Below are 22,133 nucleotides of genomic sequence, written 5' to 3' on the forward strand. Positions count from 1 at the left end.
ATATCAAACACACAGAAAATGCTACTTCTTCATTTGTTTGTAATTTTAAGTTTAAATGACAGTGGGGTTTCAAAAAAAAGTGGCAGATGAGGGGGAAAGAAAATAACATTTTTGTAGAGATCTTGCACTCAGATTCAATCCAATAAAGAAATTGAAGGACACAAAAGAAAAAAATTAATTGTTGCAATGACTGGTCTTTGACTGCTGCATCACTAGTGGGAAAAGTTGGTGAATCAGGGTATCAGTAGATCTGAAAGTGATTTAAAGCAGCAGTACTTCCTCTGATTATTAGATGCAAAAATTCAGACTCATGATGCAGGAGTTTTGGGCTGGAACTCAGCAATCACTACTCTATCCTTACTTCCCTTGAAAATTCAATAAGAATAGCTAGCAAAACCCTCCAGACTTAAACAGCCTACATATTTCTTCAACCATAAATAAATAAATAAACCTGTTTTATAAAATGAATGAAAAATTGAACGGCTATATTGTTCTTACTCTTCTAATGCAAAGTATTTCCTTTGTTAACCACTCAGTTATCTCTGTCATTTGTTCTTAATGCGTTAGAGGTTTGTAAATAACCAATTGGCAAAACTCCAAAGAGGCTTTATAGAAGCTATTATCTAAGATTTATTTTAAAAATTAAACATTCTAATGTTCATAAGAAGACAGTAATCCAGCTGGAAAGGTTTAAAAGGTGAGGTACAGTTAAACAATTTTTAAAATTCTCTGGTGGAGACATTGTGGGCTATTCCCAGCTGACCTATTATATTAACTTATAAAAAGTAATTTCACTGGTTAAATTATTTACCATTTACTTGATTGACAGCAGTACTTGTTTTGGTAGAAATAAATACTTGTTATAAATGGCATTACACATATAAGGCATAAACAAACATGGAATGCTTTTTTTCCTATAAAATATAAAGAAAAATGTGGGAGAGTTGTATGTTTGTGTGTATAAACTGTATGAGCTTTTATGGGGGGTAGTTGCATCTGCTTTTGTCATGCTTTGATCTTTATTCAGTATCAGTTCTTTAATAAAGTTTTGTCATCACTGTCTTGACCTGAGGTATTGCATGTCTGTAGTGATTTTTCACAGATAGTGGAAAAGCTTTAGGTATTCCATAAGATCATTTTTTAAAATATGATGGAAATTGTTCTGAAAGGTGCCTTAATTGAAGGACTGGTAGATCAGGTTTTTGGTAAGTTGGCCCCAGCTGGCAGCCCCCACAGAACCCCTCTCTCACTGCCTCTGCAGCAGGGAAAAAATTGGAAAAGCAGGAGAGAGAAAGTACATGAACTGAAATAAAATTAGAGAAATGTCACCAGTCCCAGTCACAAGCAAAACAGCCCCTGTGAGGGATTACCTGCTTCAGCATGGGGTTATCCATTGTCTGTGGTCTCTTTGTGGCTATGCCTTCTTTGCCATGCAGTAGCATCGACTGTTCTGGTCCAGTTGTTCCTTCATTCTCTTCTCCTCGGTATTTTCTATCCTTTATTAAATATGTTTTCACAGAGGGTTGGCTGAAGCTGAAGGACTCAGCTGTGTCCATTTGGACCACACGTATTTACAGGACCAGGTACTCTGTAAATTAAACTTATTTTATGACCTCACTAGGTAATGCAACAAACAAACTAGTTGCAACCATTTTCACATAAGCGATCCCTCTCATGTCCTAGAAGATAATGGTTTAAACATTAGCTCTTCAAATTGATGAAGAGTTGGTGAGTGGTTTATGCTCTCACTTTCAAGTCTTCCAGTTTTCTGTGAAGCAAATAATACCAATCGTGTGGATCTGGGGAGACCTCGTAGAACCTTTCAGTATCTAAAGGGGCTGCAAGAGGGCTGGAGAGAGACTTGTTGCAAGGGTGTGTAGTGACAAGGGGGAATTAGTTTAAACTGAAAAGTAGCAGTTTTAAACTAGAAATGAGGAAAAAAATCCTTCACTGTGAGGGTGGTGAGGCACTGGCACAGGTTGTGCAGAGAAGCTGTGGCTGCCCCATCCCTGGCAGTGTTCAAGGCCAGGTTGGATGGGGCTTTGGGCAACCTGGTCTGTGGAAGGTGTCCCTGTCCATGGCAGGGGGAGTGGAACTAGATGATCTTTAAGGCTCCTTCCAACCTAAACCATTCTATAAATTGATTCTCTAAGCTGATGCAAACAACTGTACTGGGTGAAACCGAAGGGCTGTTCAAGCCCTTATACCAAATAATCTACAGAATGTTGTGAGGGGAGTTTGAAGGGAGAGGAAAAGTTACCTGCTGTTACGTAGATACAGTTCACATATTTTAGAATTGCTGCTAAATGAACACATTCATTTTGTCAAATAAGATATTTTCTGAAATACGCTTTACAGAGATACTGCATTTTAGTTAATACTGAGGTATTTTTATAACATTTAAATTAGTGTAGAATTTTCTTATCAACCATGCAATTTTAAGTGAAGAAGTAGAGGGGAGAAGCAGCACTCTGTCTTCCTTTCCTCACCTCCACTCTGCAAAGCTACATGGGTTTTGTTGCAGAGTTGTCTTTGGGTCTTTTCAGAAATTAGTTTACTTGGGAAAAAAAGTACACTTTTTATATTAGGCTGCATACCATTTTTTAATTTGAAAATTGTATATATTTTTTAAAAAGAATCTGTTCATCAAAAATGTATTTATGCTGCATTGTGAAAGATTTTTGAAATATTTTGTTCTAAACTAGGCAAAGCTATAGGGTTTTTTAATGCTGCTTCTTTGTTCTTTTTAAAAAATCAGTATTATCTTCTGAACTTTGCTTGATTTGTCAAGTATTTTGGTCCTTATGATATTGTTTTTCAGTTTGACTGTGAATATTTGAAGCCCCAAAATGAACTTGCTAGGAGACAAACCAGAAAAGTTTAATATACAATAAATGACATACTGTTTAAGGCCACTTGTTTCCTTGTCCCTTGTACTAGGAGTTTTAAATTTCTCTCCTCTTACCTCTCTTGCCTTTCAACAAATAATTATGTCCTGCTTCCTTTTGGACACCCATTTTTATGAGAAGGTAAGGAATTGGAGAATATAAAAAAGTTGTTATTTCCAGTATTTCATCCTTCGTGTCTGGTATTTCCATTTCATCATAGCTATTTACCAACTCTGACATTCAGATTTACTATAGAGCGTCTTTGGCAAAGGATGACATCTTGTTCCAGAAAATACTTGTAATCTCAGTCTTTGTATGACTTTTCTGAGCAGACATCCTATAAATACTCTATACCATCCTTCTTAAGAGACATTGTAACTGAAATCTTGACCTTATTGAAATCTTCAAGGTTTGTATGCTCTGGATTTTACCAATGGGTAAAACAATCATGTCTGGCCTCTGAAGAATCACAGAACAAGCTGAGTTGAAAGGGACCCACAAGGATCATCAAGTCCAACACCTGGCCTTGCACAGAGCCATCCCCAAGAGTCACACTATGTACCCAGGAGCATTGTCCAAACACTTCTTGAACTCTGTCAGGCTTGGTGCTGTGGCCACTTCCCTGAGGAGCCTGTTCAGTGTCCAGCCACCCTCTGGGGGAAAGAAGGTTTTCCTAATGTCTCATCTAACACTCCACTGACACAACTTCAAGCCATTTCCTTGCATCCTGTCACATTTCTACAGTACCACCCATAAGTGCAGGGAATCTAAACCTGAACAGGTAAAGGGAGCTCTCAGCTGTTCTTTGGAAATGGAGACTGGAACTGCATCTTTTTGGAGAGATAAGAAATCATCCATCAGCTATCCTGTGCAGCTATCCTGTGGTTATTTGGGCAGTTCTAAGATTTAGTCAAATTAATCAAGTCATTGGAGGTTGGCTATTACAGTTTGTCACCAGAAGTCCTTGCAAATCTTGTGTTCACACCACTTCTGTATTCAGTTTCTTTCAAAATTTTCTTCTTTTTGTGAAAATATTTTGGCTGTGACATTAAGAAGGTCTGATATTTAGCTGCTTGCTGCATTAGAACCTCAGTATAGAGAGGTCTCCTGAGTTCCACTGGGGTAAACTAGGTGTGAACAGTTAAGTCCAAAGTAACACAAAGGGAGCACTTTGATTTTCATGCATATATTTTCACTTCTGAATAGTGGCACAGAATCTAGTTAGGTAGTTGTGTGATTGTCCCAAAGTGAAACGGTTGTCTGGGCTCTAATCTTGCCCTCCTATTCTTCCAATGAGGATTTTTGATTAACTTTTTATTCTTAGGACAGCAATTTGTACCAAGGATCTAATTAGAACTTTATGTAACACAGGCAAAGCCCTCCTTTTGCTAGTCTGTCTCACCTCAGTCCTGCTAATCTTGCAGCTTTCAGTATGGAGCATTCTGAAATATCTGATATTTCAAGCTATCTCCTCTGGTTGAAAACAATTTCAGCTGTTGAGAGTCGGGAACAGGGTTCATTTGATTCTTTTGTCCCGGTAAGGAAAACTGTAACATATCTCTAAAATAAGGCATGTTTTTAAATTTCAGTTCTGAGGGTTAGGCTTCTTTTGGGGTAGAAATTAATTAATCTGTAGTCTGTTGAACTGAATATGTTTCTTTCTGATGAAAAGATGAGTAATAAAGAACTGTGTTTTATAAAAGCTAGTGATTTTTCTGGGGAGCATACGCATAGTTCTATATACCTGAAATTAAAATACATTGCCAGTATTTCTATTTTATCATTACTTAATGATCAAGATAAAAGCTATATTACATTTAAGTCTTACTTCCTGAAAAAATGTAATTGAGATATGGCTTTAAAATTATAATGAATATTAATAAATATAAATTGAATATTTCTGTATTATTGCTTGTCACCAGATTGCACACAGTAATGCTGTATATTGTGCATAAAATAAATTATTTCTTCTATGTTTACATCAATATGTGTTGCTACTTCGAATTCCAAGTATTTTGAAGAAGCTATTTATTTATATTAATGTCATGTGCACTGGAAATACTTTAATAGCAGATGGCTTTGAGTGAGTGGGTTAGGAAAGCCAGGTAGAATGTCCTGGAAAGGAAAGAAGATAATATCTTTCTTTCTTCTATGTATCTTCATTTCATGTGAAATATGAATTTAATGGGGTATTTTTAAATGAAAATATGCTAATATTGTGCCGAAGAGGCACACATCTGAACTGTTAAGTATGTGATCAACAACCTGAAGAATTACTCAGTTCTAGCCATGTCAGATCAGTATTGAGCTAATACGTGAGCAAAAGGGTCTTCAATAACAGATGGACTGATAGCAAAAAAAAAAAAAAAAGGCTTGAACCCCCGTTTGTATAAGAGCAGAGCACTTATAATTGAAGAAAACATTTCAAAATGTGTCACAAAGCATACAGTAGCATGTGAAGGATGGGCTGACTTTAACTTTGGAGTCTCTTGCTTTCTCCTTGTTACGGCTGCCCTAAAAAACCTTGTGCCTCCCACAGATTCTGTCTTCTTCTTGCTGTAATATTTTCTATGTCATTTTTCTCCCATTTCTCTGAAGCACACGATGTTCCCATTTCTTGTCCTCCCAGCCAAACATTTATTTAGTATCAGGGTCAGGTCTGCAGTGGGGTTTTTATATGTTAGTGCTCAGAATTGGTGCACCTGCCTGTGAAGTTGCTTAGCTTTTGGAAAGGACCATCACATTAGGTGTTAATTTTTCCCAGACGTCCCATGGCGAAAGTCAGGATTTACAACAGGCTGAGAATGGTAAATGTGATATTTCTGGCAGGCATCATAATTTACTGGAGGAGGGGGATGTGTTTCATTTGGAGGGTGGGATTGGTGCCTAAAATGTAGGGTAGGAGGAGACTGGATCTGTCCAAATGGTTCGGGGGAAAAGTTGCATCATGTCTGAATGCCAGTTTCTTGGAATAGATCTTGAATTGTTTTCAGGGTTGAAATGCTGTTGTACAGGCACAAGAGAGATCTGAGTTCCTGAAGCTGAATATTTTTAGGACGGTGCTCTTTGATTCCTGTGTTGTACCTCCCTCCTGCCTTAAGCAGACAGCTGTTTGTGTTACTAAATGCTATGCTTAGTCCTTTTTCAGGTGTTCTCTCCTAGTGCCTGATGTATTGTGCATAACTTTCGGTTTCCTTTGCCAGGAAATGTTTTCTTTATCCCTTTTAACAGTAATCAAAGCTTATTTCTGAAAGCTCTCTCCTGGAGCTTTTCCATTAAAAAAAGAAAACCAAACCACCATCATATCACAGACAGATATCCAGGAGATGGTTTTTATTGTTACTGTTTTTGCTGTTATTACTAGAGGAAGAGGTTGCCTTGACGCTCTGAACCATTTAATGTTCCAGTGTTTGGGGGATGCTGTTCAGTGCATGAAGGGTGGTTGTGACGTTTGAATTTCCCTTAATTGGTTTGCAAACCCATCTTCTCAGTCTTGGTTCAGATCAGTTCTGACAGTTTTTAGATTTTATGTCTTTGATTGGTACATGTTTTGTTTGATAGAGTGAAAGGTGAATGTTTTCTTTGTGTACAAGGAAAGTTGTTCCATTTTGTAGAAGTGGCTTTTAATATATACATTCACACAGTAAATTCAGAGAGTGCAGAACTTTCCTAGTCCTTTCCAGGTCACTACTAATAATGTACACGAAGAGCAGCATCCGAAATGTTTGTGTTTTACAGAGCAGAAAATATGTCTTGAAACTAAAAGATATCCTATAACCCAGGAGCAGTCTTGTTTCAAAGTGCTGCCTTGTATTACTTTTTCTGCCTGTGTCATGAGAAAAAGGGTCATGTTGCTGCTAGATAAGTCACTGTTCCCACCTATTTTAATTCAGTTTAAGACAATATTTTCTTACTCAACATTGCTGCATCCAGTTCTAGCCAAAGCAGCACTGTTGAGAAATGGCATAATGTTAAAATGTAAAGATGGGGAAAGACCTCATAGGTTGCATTGCCCATCTCTCAGAATGTGAGTACTGCCTACAGGACTCATTTCAGTGCTAACCTAAGTTTGTACAAAGGAGTTTTAGGCAACAAAGCTTCAACCTCTCTATTAGGGAGATTATACTATATAGATTGTTGAATTTGCCACATGGTTGTAACTGTGGATAAAATCTACTTGGCTGCTCTTGGCATGAAACTGAAAAATTTTCCCATGCTAAAAATAGCAAAGTATTGATTGAAAAACACGCAAGTATAATTTTCCTGACGTGAAGTGCTTTTCAGCATCATAAATAACATCAAAGAATTGTTTTTTAATTTCTTCCTTTTGCTTTTAGTCCATTTTGTTAAGTTTGTTTTTTAGCACCCATAAATAGGGCCATAATAGGTCCTATCCACCTATTTGCACCTACAGTCTATTTTTTTCAAGGTCACAAGGATGCTGTTCCCAGGATCGTTTCTCAAGGGGCATTGCCTTCTTTTTTTCCAGGCCTATAGTTTTAAGTAAGGTGGATTTTCACGGTTCTGTGCAACTTCTTGGAAAGAATGTTGGTTTTGCTGTACTCTCCAGTCATTTCCATTGTGTTTCAGACTAATAATGGCCCTTGGCACTTTGTTTACTTAAGCAATGACATATCATAGAGCTTCTTTTGTGGCACTGTTACTTCAGGTTCAGTCCATTTACATTGTTTCATTATTCTCCAATCCTGTGGTGCTGTGTTGCATTGATTTTGTGTTTTTAAATTTTTTGCTTAATGCTATTTCTAAAAACTGAGATGTCAACAGGCATGCATTTTAATAGAGCATGGGAGGAGAAGTAGGTCTAGCTTTCTTTCTCCATGGAAAGTGCCTCTTTATAGAGAATCTATAAGGGTGTAAATATATATGTTTAATCAATTGCTAATTTATGTGTTTCTGTTTTTACATGACAGCTTTCTTTGTGGCCATGGTGCTGCTTACGCTTTGTTGAGAGATCTTATTCTGGCCTTGCAGTACCTGGAGGGGTCTAAGGGAAAGATGGGGACAGACTTTTTAACAAGACCTGCTGTGACAGGATAAGGGCTAATGGTTTTAAGTTGAAAGATGATTGATTTAGATTACATTAGATATAAGGAAGAGGTGTTTACCACAGTGATGTGGTAAAATACCAGCACAGGTGCTCAGAGAGTTGGTGAATGCCCTATCCCTGAAAATATTCGAGGTCAGGTTGGATGGGGCCCTGAATAACTTGATCGAGTTGAAGATGACCCTGCTTATCACGGGGGCCTTGGGCTGGATGAGCTTCAAAGGTCCTTTCCAACTTAAACCATTCCATGGTTTTATGATTTTTTGTTTCTTCTGCTCTGCTACATTCACCTTACAGAAAGGCAGTTTTCATAGCTTGGGCCTACTGTCATACAAACAGAGCCACAAGTCAGGCACTCCCTTCAGAGCCCAGCTCAAGTGAGTTCACATCTGCTCAGGATACACTGTGCACTCAACATTTTCTTTCGTAACAAAAGACTTTGCTCTTTTGCTTTCTTCTGCTGGTCCAGTTTCACCTCCAATACTTGATTTGTAGGTTTTTCAGAAAATAGAATGACTAAATAAAAGATGCTGAACAAATAGCTGCTGTACAGTGAAATTTCAGAATAATTAGTGTTTTGAAGGCACAGCAGATTTGACTAAGTGAATTTAACTTTCTTGCCAGTTTACATAGACATTTAGCTATTGAGTTGGATATTGAGAAGCCAAGATGACAAAATCAGACTAAGGGAGAACACCTCGTTTTGAGGTTCATCTTCACTCCAGACACCTCCCCTCCTCTAGCCATCACTTCAGGTCCGACTCAGTGCCTTTAGGGAGACCAGGGACTTGGGGTCCTTCACACATGGGGTTGGAGCCAGGGTTAGGACATGCTTGTTTCTCTTTGCCACTTCTTTTTCCTCACCCTTTTCTTTCTTATTACTTGTTTCTCCTGCCCTGGTTGGGGAGTCTGGTGACACTGGCTGGAACCACCTGTGTCCAGCATAGGGTAGCCCTGGCTTCTCCTCATGGAAGCCTCCCTTGCAGTTGACTGCTCCCTTGCTGTTTCCATCCAGAAGGGAGCAGAAGGCAGGCAGAAGAGACACAAGATTCATGCTTAAACAAGACACTTGAATGTAGTAGTGTGAGGAATAACAAGTGTAAGGTCTAGAAATTGGACTGATTTTTCTTCTGTGTGCAAAATTTTTAAACTGTGAGGGGAAATGGTCCTAAAAAACAAAAACAAAATGTCATTTGCATATTTCCACTCTCTGTCCTACATCAAGATTGTGTCATTCTGAAGGGACCAGCCTCTCTAATCAGTAGCAACCTGATGGCATTTCAAAGGATCACAGGGAGAGCCCTGGCTAATCTAGGCAGCTTGTGATGCTCCTGCTGGGTGCTACAACCTGTGAAATTATGCAAAACCTGGCAGTTCTGGCACGTTCTGTCCTGCAAGCCACCCACAAAGCATTCAGGTTCTCAGGCAGAAGGACATCAGTAAGAAACCTGAGATTTAAAAACAGTTGACAAGCCCTATAGTAAAGTACCAAATAGTTGTAATTTATGTAACAGAACATCTGCATCGAGAAATGCATTTTATGCCACATGAAGATAAACCATGTAAAAGAGCTGATTCCCCCTGAGCTCTGGGTAGCTGCACTTCACACATGGATGTTTATCTTTTAAACTCATGTACTGTGAGTGCAGTGGTCCTCCAGTGATTTAGGGTATGAAGCAAACTGTCGGGCAGGTGATATATTTGGAATTGTTGAGTTAATTTTTTTCATCACTTAGAGATTCTGGGACATAAAGGGGCACTCTGGGACATCAATTAAAAGTCTTCCAGGGGACGTAAGGGTAGAAGTTTACTTCCACTGACAAAAAAATCAAAACATTTTTTTGTTCCAGCACAGACCAACTTGAATTTGAAGTTTATTGCAGTTATTAAAAATCAAGTTTCTTTCTTCAGGTTCTTCCTATACACTTAAGTGTATGTACATTAAGTGAAAGCATTTGGCGAAATAGTTTTGCTCTATACACACTTAGTCAGAATCAGTGAATTAATTTGATGCATTATATGGACCACAGTAATCCCAAGCTCTCCTCATGGCCACTTCAGTGCGAAACCAAGATCATTGGTGATTTTGCTATTTGTGCTGTTAGAGCCTTCTCAAGACTCTAAAACTTTTGTATTTCTTACACTTTTATCTCTATGGAGAGTTTTAAGTGTGGCACCAGTAAGCCTTGGTGACTTCTGCCCTTGCTAAGCAAAGATGAGCATTCTTTGGCCCTGATTCCATTCTTTCTGGCCTCCTGTTAACAGTGCTCAAATGTAACAGATTAATCTGAAAGCAGGTGTTTCATTCTTTAAGATTTATGTTCTGATAAACCTCTTAAACAGATAGTGAATTTTGTTAAAGTAATTCCCCTATTTCACGTTTAGTTTTGCATTCTCTTTTTTTTTTTTTGTTCTCTTTGTCTGCATTATAATTTTCAGTCCATTTCTTTTTGTGTTTTTGAGGAGGGTTTTTATAACCCCATGTTACACTCAAATTTCATGTTTTTCATGATATAAAAATGGTAACAGAATAAGATGATGGATAACTTCTTTGTAAGCTTAGTGTACCATGATTTTAAAAATAAAAAGCCATATGGTGGGTAAGGCAGCCTTGACTTTTGAAAGAAAGGAGGAAAAGCCAAATATGAGAAGATACCATAATTAGGTTGCAAGTGCAGTCCAGATCCAGCCCCTCCATTGTTTCTGTTGGAATCACACGTGCATTTGTTTTCCTCTGTCCCTGCTCAGCCTTTGGAGAAAGTGTTACAGTATTTGTAGATGTGGCACTTAGTGACATGGTTTAGTGATGGGCGTGGCAGTGCTGGGTTAGCATTTGGACTCTGTGACCTTAGAACTCTTTTCCAATATTAATGATTCTAGGATTTCATGAAAGAAATAGCTGCAAATTTGCTTTGATTTTGTTTTTCTCTTGCTGGAAGGAGTTCTTGTTTGTGCACACTGAGGCTGAAAAAAAAAAAAAAGCACAGAGCTAGGTCAAACAGGATGCCTAAAATCTGGATGCGTGCTTTTCTTCTGGTCTATTTTCAGTCTGTGTGCATTCATGTGTATTAGCACATAATCACAGAATATCCTGAGTTAGAAAGTACTCACAAAGATCATCGAGTCCAGCTCCTGGCCCTGCACAGCACCATCCCCAAGAGTTACACCATGTGCCTGGGAGTATTGTCCAAATGCTTCTTGAGCTCTGCCAGGCTTGGTGCTGTGACCACTTCCCTGGGGTGCCTGTCCCAGTGGCTGGTGAGCATTTCCCATTGATATTTCTATGTCCTTGGATCTTATATTGGGAAAAAACTATCCATTATATTAATCATAATATTAATCTTAGCTGCTAACAGCTAAGATCATTGCAGGGGAAATTTTAGCGACTGTAAAGTAGGTGCTTTCTCGTCATTCTGTCTGATAGCCTCTGAATCCACACAGAAATGTTAGATTTTCCTTGTGTTTAGGTTTTGGGGTTTTTTTTTAATAATGCCAGTTCATACAATTTTAAATAGGAAATTATTCCAACGAATTAAGTAAAAAAAATTTAAAAGTCCAAGTCTGCAAATAAGGCCACCTCATCTGAAAAGTGAAGTTTACATTTAAACTAAATGGCTTTGTGTGAGGTTGCATTATGTACGTAGGGAGTGGTCTTGAACGTTTCTTGAGGCATTTTTCATGGCAGCTGCAGCCTGCAAGCAACGCTGCTTTTGACTCCTGTTTTATGTCTCAGAGCAGAGGTAGGATTGTTTGCTGCAAAGTCATTCTTTAGATGTGCAGAGATATTCTCTATCTTTTACGTTTTCTGATTAATAGCAATGAAATGGCTTTTTATCTTTCGTAGTCTTTCAATTCATAGTTCAGTAGTAAATGTGACAAAAGGTGCTGTGTGTTCTGTGATCTTGAAGCCTCATCACATGCAGAGAATTACTGTTTTGACATCTAAATTGTCATTTAGTCTTTCTCGCCATTGTGTGTTAATGTAAATCTGTTTCTTGCAATTGTGAAACTCCTGAAAACAGGAATTTAAACTAATTCAATATTACTTTCTTAAGGCCTTAAACAGTCTTATATCTGGGAAATGCAGCATGCCCTATTCATGTACAAATATAGGGACTGCTCTACTTTGTATTATAAAGACAAAAATTGCTAACATTTTGAAGTAATACAAAACTGCAAATGTTCCAGAGAATGTTTCAGAGTTTAGGGCTGGCTGCCTGGAAAGATGAGGCTTTAACTCTGATACACAGTCCAGAGTTCATTGTCTGCACAAGATGGCAATAAGCCACTGACAACTTAACTTACTTTTAAAATGGTAATACATGCATTCTTGTATTACTCTCAATTTCACCACCTCCTTATTTTGAGTTTAATTAAATGTAATAATAAAAGCAGGAGAGAGTTCTAACAGCCTCAAGTTGCACAAGAGGAGGTTGAGATTGGATATTAAGAACAAAGTCTTCACTGAAAGGGTGATCAAGCCTTGGAATAGGCTGCCCAGGGAAGCAGTGGAGTCACCGCACCTGGGAATGTTCAAAAACCAGTTACATGGGGTGCCTAGGGACAATGGTGTAGGGGTGGACCTGGCAGTGCTGGATTATTGGTTGGACTTGATCCTACAGCTCATTACCAACCTTACTGAGTCTATGAAATTAAAATCACAGGTAGGAATTGCAGAGGTGGGCAATTTCAAAATATGACATACTTGGTTGTGTTTTCATGTTAAGAAGTAATGTGCTGTGCTTATGATTTATGAAGTAGCGGCCACATAACTATGCTTGTGATTTTGTGGTCTGATGTTGAATATAGTCCTGCATAGTAAGAACAGTTAAAACAAGGACTTAGGAATACTGGGGAAAGCAACCCAGTATGAATGATATGGATAGTCTCTAAAACTATGAGTAGTATGACCGAAACCAGTCAACCAGGATAATGCTAGCAGTCATGGTAGAGGGAAAGTTCACCTTGTCTGAGAGGTGTGAGTCATGTCATACACTTGTTGAGAATTTGGTAGAAGAGTAATTGTTCATGTACTAGACCATGTGCCTTTTTGTTCTGTTTCTACTGGCTTCAAGTGCTTTTACTCTGTCTGGCTTCTAAGTTACGCTTTTGGTAGAAAAGCAACTAGACTGTCTGATGTCCTGCTAGCAGAACAATCTTGTATGTGTTTAGGAAAGCAAAGTGTGTTATGCTCAAGTCCTTTAAGAAGAAGAATTTAAAAAAAATCTTATGTTTTTATTTTTTTTCCCCAGAGCTATTCAAGTTTTGTCTCAGCTATGCCAATCTGTCACTGCAGCTGTCAGTGTGGTGCCTTTTTTCAAAGCACAGAGATGGCTCAGCTGAAAGCTTCCAGTCAAGGGTAGGAAAAAGGTCCAGGCAGGGAGCAGGAGCTTTAAGTCTGACTGCACAGTATATTGTCAGCTTAGTATAATACTTAATGTATAGGTAAGGATTGGCATGGAGAGAAAAGTGAGTGAGGAATGGGGAAAACAGGATTACTCCATTCACTGCACTCAATAATACACTTCTGGTGATTGGTTTGGTTTTATTTTGCATCTGGGAAAAGCTGGTAAAGTATCATTTACTTGGTAAAATGTAATTCAGTGTCTTGGACAAGACTGTGGAGGAGGTAAAAGTGCAGAGTTAGGAATAAAGTCCTTATCTTTCAGAAAGCTATTTCTTCTCTCCCAGTCTCAAGCCTAGATAAAGACTATGTGCATCTGTGTGGGTATACAGATTGAGAGATAAGAGGCAGTGCTGTCTCAAAGTCACTCTAGGCAGAGGTTCTCAAGAGCATCTAGAGGTGTTTTTGCTTGTCTTTGTCAATTTATGCACAATTGGGAGTATTGTGGATGAATCCTGGTTCATAAATTCGTCAACGTTCTCCATTAGAAGTACAGAGATAACTGAGTATTTTGTTTAAGAACTTAGTGAAACAGTGTGAGGTGTTTTCAAATCAGCATAGACACAGAAACATAATTCTGGAAAAGTAAAAATCTTTGACTCCTTGATGATGCTCATCTTATCCTTTTAGTAATTGCATTGATGTTGCAGGACTGTTTTGATGCTACTGTGTACTCCATGGCTAGCACTACATTTAGGGCTCTCTCCAGTGATTGCAAACTGTCTTCTCAACTTTGCATAATTGAAGTCTCCTACTTTAAAGCGTGAGCTACAAACAGGGCCCAGCTAATGAAATAATCTCCATTTCCTGCACTTTAATGCAATTTTGCAGCTCAGGAGGTTAGTGTTCCTCAAATTACCATATATCAGAGAGATGGGAGCAAAATGTTTGTATTAAATCACATTTCTTATTAAAAAAACCCCAACAAAACAAATACCCGCCACCCCAAAAAAACTCCATACTAAAAAGACAAGTCGTAACAAGAAGTGCTGTCCCACACATACACACAGAATCACATGCATAGATATGAACAGGAGGAACAGAAAAGGCAAATGCACTGATGATATTAGTTGTGAGTGACTGCTTATAGTCACTTCATCCATCTGAAACTATTGTGCTGTGAATATTTTTATGCCCATCTGTCTGAACAGGATAAATGCCCCAGTTGCAGAAAATCATCAGTTTGATCGTTTAGTTTAGTTTTTCCAATCCATAAAGAATACAGTAAGCACAGTGTTGAAGTGAACCCTGAGTGATAAACTGGCTTGAAAACTAATTCTTTACAGGCTCTGTAGCAGGACCAGTCTGGAAAGGATCACATTATTCAAAGGAACAGCTTTAAATGCTCAGACTTTTGCTGTGGGAGGATGATGTGGGAGGGTGATGGACCAAGTGATAACCCAGGGATCAGGATTCAGTAGGAAGCTATAAAATGGAAGCATGGTGAATGTCCATCGTCTGGGCCTCCAGAACATTTTGTCATGGCTCACGAAGGACAGAGGGAGGTGATTAAAAAGAGGGAGGTCAATTTACAAATGTTTACAAATGTTTGGATTTTACCTTGCCAACCTAACATCTTTGTGTGATGAGAAATCCACTAGCTCCGTGGATGAAGGAAAATCAGTAGATGTCATTTGCTTGGATTTTAGCAAGGTTTTCTACTCAAATTCTGTTTCATAGCCAAATGAGACAAAAACTAAATGGATGGGTGTATTAGAAGATGAGTGGGACACTGGCTAGACCACCAGACCCAAAGAGCAATGGTCAGCAGTTCAGAGTTCAGTTACTGATGGCAAATCACTTGTGGTGCTCATACAGAGTTCATAGAGGTGCTAATGCTGTTTAACATCTTCATTAATAACCAGAATGATTATATACAGAGCATTGTCAGCAAGGTTTGAGATAAACCTTGCTGGGATAACACCTTGAGATAACACCATACTGGGAAGAGAAGAGAAGAGCAGATCATACACTGGACTGTTCCATGCTCTTCAGAGGAATATCAGTAGGAAGGAGAAATGGGCTGAGAGGAACCTCACAAAGTTCAATGAAAACATACAGGAGTTCCCCATGAAAGAATAAAACATGGAGCAGTACCAGCCAGGCACAGTCTGGCTAAGCTGCAGCTTTGTAGAGAGGAGAACAAGTTACACATCTGTCAGCTGTTGCAGCAGTTAGGGGGAATGGCAAAGTGGGCTTCACTACCAGCCTGGGCAGCAGGGTGAGGGACATCTCATCCCCTGTCAGACTGCACCAGGAGTACTCTGTCCAGTCCCAAGTGTTCCCACATTTGTTTCTGATTTCTTTAGCTTTACTTCAGGAAAATATGATACAGAAAAAAGGTTTTGTTCTTAAACAGGTTAAAGTGATTTGGGCAAATGCTTTGGAAAATGACTTCTGAAAGATTTTTGTTATTTTAGTAGATACTGTTTTATAAATCATCAGTGGAAAGATGCTTTTATTCTGAAAATTGAAAACTTTGTATTTGGTAATAGACAAACAGAGTAGGTAAAAATAAAAAAGGAGATAAAATCAAAACTGTAGAAAATTCCCAAGCTTATTCTTCCTGTAGGAAAGGAAGAACTTGTTAAATGTATTGAGCTAAATATTAATGCAAATAGACTATGATTGTAAAAAGGAAATAATTTGTTTTACCATCAATGATAATGCAACTATAGGCATATTCCATATGCCTAAAGCTAAAAATATTATAATCATACAATATGATGTTTTTACCTATCACTTCAGTTACCTATTACCTTCAGTTTTTACCTATCACTTCAGTCTGTCCAGTGTTTTGGGACACAATGAGAATAACAGGGTATGGGCATATAATATCGTCTCAGATACTAAGCATTTTAATGTCAAATAATACCCTGCCATGACAACTGGTCCATGCCATGAAATGCAGACACACCAAATTGTATGCATTTAAGTTTAATCCCCGGCTTACACTGTTGTATAGAAACTATTAATCATTAATCAGCAGTAGCTTTTGTCCAGTAACATAAAATTTTGTTGAACACAGAATTATCCTTGAATGACTGCTCAAAAACTGGGAAAAAAACTGTGTTATTCTCATGTTATTTGAATTATTGCTCTAATGTCACATTCTGAATTTGGGTTGTTACTTAGGTTTTGAAATCCCACAGTAAATATTTGACAGCAGAAATAGGATCAGTGTTTTCAGCAGTGCCATGTTCATGCCTACCAAGCATAAAGAGACCCAGCAGTCTGTACGAGTTTAAAGGGCAGTCATTCAGTGACAAATACACAGTGTAGATGAATAGAACTAGTGTGCTACTGTGCTAACTGTTAGTGTTTCCATCAGCCCAGTACAGTGCCTGAAGAGACTTGCAGCCCAAGTAGGCATTTATAAGCCTGAGAAAGGGTGCCTTCGATCATTTTTTGTACTGCACTGACTACGTGTTGATCATTCTGAGTTGTTGAGATTTTAACAATCCCACCTCGGCAGTCCTGCCTCAGTTTGACACTTTACTGGTGGGGCTTGCCTCTGGCTTACATGTTCTCACAACTTTCTGGTTTCCTCCAGAGTCTGAGCCAGGTTTATGCAGCTAGGTCATATCAGAGCTTGGCATTGGGTCGATACCACTGAATCCCAGAATGGGAAGAGCAAGTGGTTCAGGTGGTTGGAAACTAGCTTGGATATGAGCTTCATCAAGAAGTTAAAGATGAGCTTGGGCAGCTTTGCAGATGCACAAGTCTTTTTAAACTGGTCTGAACTTCAATCTGAACCTCAGCTGAGTGTATATCAACCATGGCAACCTTTGACTTAAGTATCATAATCTATGTGCTTATACATATACCTATACAATACTGCAAAGTAGTATAAACGTTAAATGTGTCTCCTCTGTAAAGATCAGTTAATCATCTTGGTTCAAACACAAAAGATGGACTTGCCAGGTAGGGAAACTGAAACCCTTGCCCTCAACATCCCCTAATTGGAAGTTGAATACATCAGGTTTCTTACAGTTCTATTAAAAATGAACAACTGCATAATAAATATTCAGGATGTGGTCCAAAGACTGGAGAAATTAAAAAGAAAGACCACAGTGAGCTGTGGTTTGGAGTCTGAGGATCTATTTCCTTGAGCAGTACCCACAGCTGAGCAGTACCCATAGTTATGTACTGTTGTATGATTTGAATTCCATGGGAAAACAGGCTTTTAGAGTTAATGTATCAGTAGGGGTATTTCAATATTAATGAATTTCAGGTCTTTAAATTTATTTTCTCTTTCTTTTTTTTTTTCTTTCAGGCAAGCCCTGCCCCTATAATTGTCAACACAGACACCTTGGACACAATCCCTTATGTAAGTATTAGGGAGTTTTAAAATAAATATGTATTGCTGGTTTATTTTCACACTGAAATTCTGTTTGGTATTGCATCAAAGTTATCTTATAAACAAATCTTGCAATTAATAATTTCTTTTACAGTTACATAGTATTTTCTTTTCTAGGAAAAGAAATCAGGAATGACAAGTGCACTCAGGTGAATTATAGCATATTCTGTACACACAATTTCTAGTTTGTGTTTACTAAAAGAGCCTTTCTTTGGAAAAAAGAAAAGTGATTTCATTAAGGTTGTCATCCTTACAAGTAACATGAGTATCTTCTTTTAGAGCCATGCACACCCTGCTAGCTTAATAGAAAGATACCTGGATGCACAGTGTATATTAAAATGGTGCAACATCCCTTCATGTCTATCCTTCTTTTGTAGGTAGAAATCGCTCATGATAAATAATAGCTCAAGCTAATTGACCTAATATTTTCCTATTAATGTATCTTCCTCTTTATGACTTCTAGGAAACAGATTGTTCTAAATAAATGTATGTTTTTATTAGATTTTTTAAAATCTGGTTTTTCTACAAGCATTTGATATAATTGTCATTTAAACAGTAAAATCGACTCAAGTTGAGGATAAAGGACATAGAAAAACACAAAGCAAACACATCACAGAGTGTAACAGGCTTAAATGATTGGAGGAAATAAAAACAAGTAGCACAAAGCTAGCCAGCCAGTATCTAATCTTTCTTCTTGCATCATCTTAGTTATCTTTTTGAAGCTCCTAATTAATGTCTCTCATCTGTCGTATTTTGTCCACATCTGTTTCTTACGATACCAGCGCATAAGCCTAATTATTTATCTACCTACACCAATCATGTTGCTGAGTTCTGTCTTTCAGAAGACTGTTGATGAGGAATTTAATAGGGGTTGTCCTAGCCAGTTTGTTACTGATAATTCATAAAACTTAGAAATTATGGTGCAGAGCACAGGTAAAGATCACAGCCAAGAGCAATTTAGAAGAATGACAATGCTCTCAAACAGAAAAGAATTAAGTCCCTTGATGGGAATATGAACGATTGGGAAGGGTGAAAAAGTTAAATAGAATTTCTCTGTTCATTTGCATGCAGCTTTTTTAAAAGGCTTCCTATCATTTCTGTCTCAGTTTTCCATCCTAACATCAAAACCATCTGCTATGGTCTCACTTTCAATGGCTCTGTCTGGATTTTCTCCTGTATTTTGATGAGACATTTTACACTTAGTGTTCTTTAGTCTTCCAAAAGGGACACTGCGAGCCCCAGTTCTCATTTTCAACACTGGACCTGTGCCCAGGATCCTCTGCAGCTACGGTGTTAGAATTCCTAAATACAGATGCAATTACACTAGTGACAAGATGCTCAATCAATATGATTTATTCCCTTAACATATCCTATCAGTACTTACACACTTTTATGCCACTTTTGTACTAGAGTTCTTTTCTCTTAAATAATAAAAAACAAATGACCACACACATTCAAGAGAAATGTTGACAGTAGGCTGAGAAGTGCCTGTGGGCTGTTTCAGTCTCCAGCACATGATGTGAGCTGGATAAATAAACAGAAGGTGCTTTCTGTCGAAATCGACAACTCTGAATTAGTCACCTTGCTCTTCACAGCCTGGGAAGAGTTATTTCTCTTAGATATGGGAAACAGCACCACCACCACCACAGTGGGTCTTATTTAACAGCAGACCCTAAGAAACACTTCACCTTGAGCTGTCTGCTTAACCCAGGCCACCATAGTGCCCCACAGAACCTGGGGTCTCTGCTTTACAAGTAGGCATTTCGTTCTACTCAGGAATTGTATGCTTGAACATTCTCTAAAATGAGAGGCAAAAACAAGCCATGAACAAATGACCTCTTCCTCCAAACTAATATTTGAGAGAGTGAGCTGGTAGATCTGTGTTTTCTTTCTTACTCTCAGGAGTAATGCAGTTTAATTTAGTTTGGTTTCGTGTTACATTTCCTCTGCAAGGGAGATGCTACAGTCACTGGGCCAGTTCCATGTTTGCTTCTATGTGCGTCCCCTCCTGGTCCAGGGATCCTTCCCCATACAGATTTAGTGGCAGCACATGGTGGATTGACTCTGGTAAATAGCCAAACACTCTTTTCAGTCTTCTCTGGTGTGGGTCAGGAAGAAAATAGCAGAAATAAAAGCTGAGTTGTATATGAAGATAATGAGTTAAATAGGGAAAACAAATGCTGCATGTGCAGGTAAAGGAAAATAAGAAATTCATTCACTACTTCCCATCAGTGGGCAGATGTTTAGCCTTTCCTTGAAAGCAAGGCTTCATCATGTGTAGCAGTTAATTTGGGAAGACAGATATAACCATGAATGTTTTTCCTTGTTCCTCCTTTCCCTGAGCTTTTATTGCAATTCACCATGTGATATGGAATATTCCTTTGGTCATGTGGGGTCATCTCTCCTGGTTAGGTCCCCTCCAAACTCTGTACTCACCCCCAGCCAGCTTGGTACTGGGACAGGAAGGGTAAAATCAAAAGGAGAAAAAGCCTTGATGCTGTGCAAGCTCTCTTCAGCAATAACCAAAATGCTGGTATATTATCAATATTGTTTCAGCCACACATTGAATTAATGCTCTACATAGGCTACAATGGAGATTAAAGCCCATCACAGCAAAGCCCAGTGCAGCCTATAGTATTGTGTGGGTCCTGTAATACAGCCTATAACATCATGGGGTTTTAGGGGAGTTTTGTCTCCCTTTTAAATAGCTGGAAATACAGAGAAAAAATCTTCCAAACCAGATGAGTTATGATAATGCAGCCATCATCGTATCATTTATTTTGCAGGAAATGTAATTTAGCAGATATGGCCTAAAATATTTTTTTCTGGATGAGGTCAGTTCAGAGAGATAAGAAAAAGCTAGATTTAATTATGATTTTGAAACTTGAACATGTGTCAAGCAACTGCATTTTCAGCACTGTTAGGACTTCCAGACATGCCTGGGGGAAGACTGTAAGTGCCTAGGAACATCTTTGGTGAATGTTTAAGTATCCTTAGAGTTAACTAGCTAGGTATTTACACTTCTGAAAGGCGCTACTGATTTTTAGTTGCTATAAAATAAACATCTAACACTGAAAAAAATTATTTTATGGATCAGAGAATCCAAGTTAAATGATTGCACTTTCTGTCCAAAGCTAATAGTAGCCTTGGTGTAAGAAGCTGATCCTCTCTCAGAACTGTAGTGTTTAAAACACCCAGAAGTGCTGCTCCTTGGGGCTATAGTGATCTTAGATTCCTGCTATTCATCCCTGGTTTTCAGCTCCAATTGCCAAAGTACACTTGGAGTCCAGGAAGACTGGATGGGAAGAACAAGAATTTTTCAGATCCTACTAATTGGGTTCTGTTTCTGATGTCCACATTCTTTTTTTTTTTTTTTTTTTTCTTTTTTCCTTACTCTCTTTCTCTAGTCTTAAATGGTTGTCCTTGAATTCTTTGGATTGAATTTGCCTTCCACAAATCTGAGCACCATTCCAAATCAACTTGTTAAATAGAATTAAAAGGCAAGGGAATACATAAGCAAGTGATATGTCTCAAGAAAATGTTTGACATATTAATTTTTGATTTCTGACTGTTGGGATTTTCTAAGATACTTTTCATGACAACTAGTTAATGCTGTCCGCACAAATGTTTGCCAAAAAAAAAAAAGTGCTTAATAGAAAAAAAAACTATTTTTCTTTTATTAATCTTTTTACTTAAATAACGGTAATTTTCATTGTATTTACCTTAACAAAGTTAAACAATTAACTTCATACCATGCAGAAGTTATTTCCAAAAGTAAGCACTGGAATAAGCGTGGATTTTCAAATTTTGGTGAATCAAAATGCTATTTTTTTCTGTAATTACTAGCCACAACTCATAACCTGTTAGATCCCTAAATAAGATTGGGTTATTTTTAGTGTTGTTATGTGCCAGATGGACACTTCTCATGATTTTGTTAGGCTGTTGGCACAACCTTTGTCATTGTTTTGTTTTGTGGGATGCACCCTCAATGCATTTCCAATTCATTAACAGCTCTGCTCATCCTCTCTTGCCATCTTCCTCCAAAAATTCCTGAGTGTTTTTGGGAGAGGCCCCTAATGGTGATGGTCAGCATTCACATAGCATGTTCACATGTCATCTTTGCACTGGTCCACCTGAAAGAAATTTCCTTTTTACAGTTTTATACCAACTGTAAACTGTGTGATTTGTCTCATTAACCCTCTAATGTTTTAAAATCACATAATTAAACATTTTGCAAGTGTTGACATTCTTCAAACCTTTCGACTCAATAGTTTGGAGAAAAAAAATCATCCTTTGTGGGACTGGTTTTCATCAGTATGCTTTTCTTAGATGAGATAAAAGAAAAGGCCTTATTCTATTATAGTGTCTGTTATTCCTTATAATTTGGGCCTGCAGCAAATAACAGAAGAAACAGTT

General features: G+C 38.1%; 1 protein-coding gene across 9 annotated transcripts in view; it reads left to right on the top strand.

The window, feature by feature from the left end:
* DLG2 (discs large MAGUK scaffold protein 2) overlaps positions 1 to 22,133 on the top strand; it is a 993,549-nt gene that overhangs the window by 585,629 nt on the left and 385,787 nt on the right. For all 9 annotated transcript variants that reach the window (XM_066175626.1, XM_066175625.1, XM_066175627.1 and 6 more), the window contains one exon: positions 17,634 to 17,687. In XM_066175626.1, coding sequence (XP_066031723.1) covers positions 17,634 to 17,687 — 54 coding nt within the window. The remainder of the gene's footprint in view (positions 1 to 17,633; positions 17,688 to 22,133) is intronic.

The sequence above is a fragment of the Chamaea fasciata genome, unplaced genomic scaffold (genome assembly GCF_029207755.1).
Source record: "Chamaea fasciata isolate MVZ Bird 193981 ecotype frontalis unplaced genomic scaffold, bChaFas1.0.hap1 SCAF_2, whole genome shotgun sequence".
Taxonomy (NCBI): domain Eukaryota; kingdom Metazoa; phylum Chordata; class Aves; order Passeriformes; family Sylviidae; genus Chamaea; species Chamaea fasciata.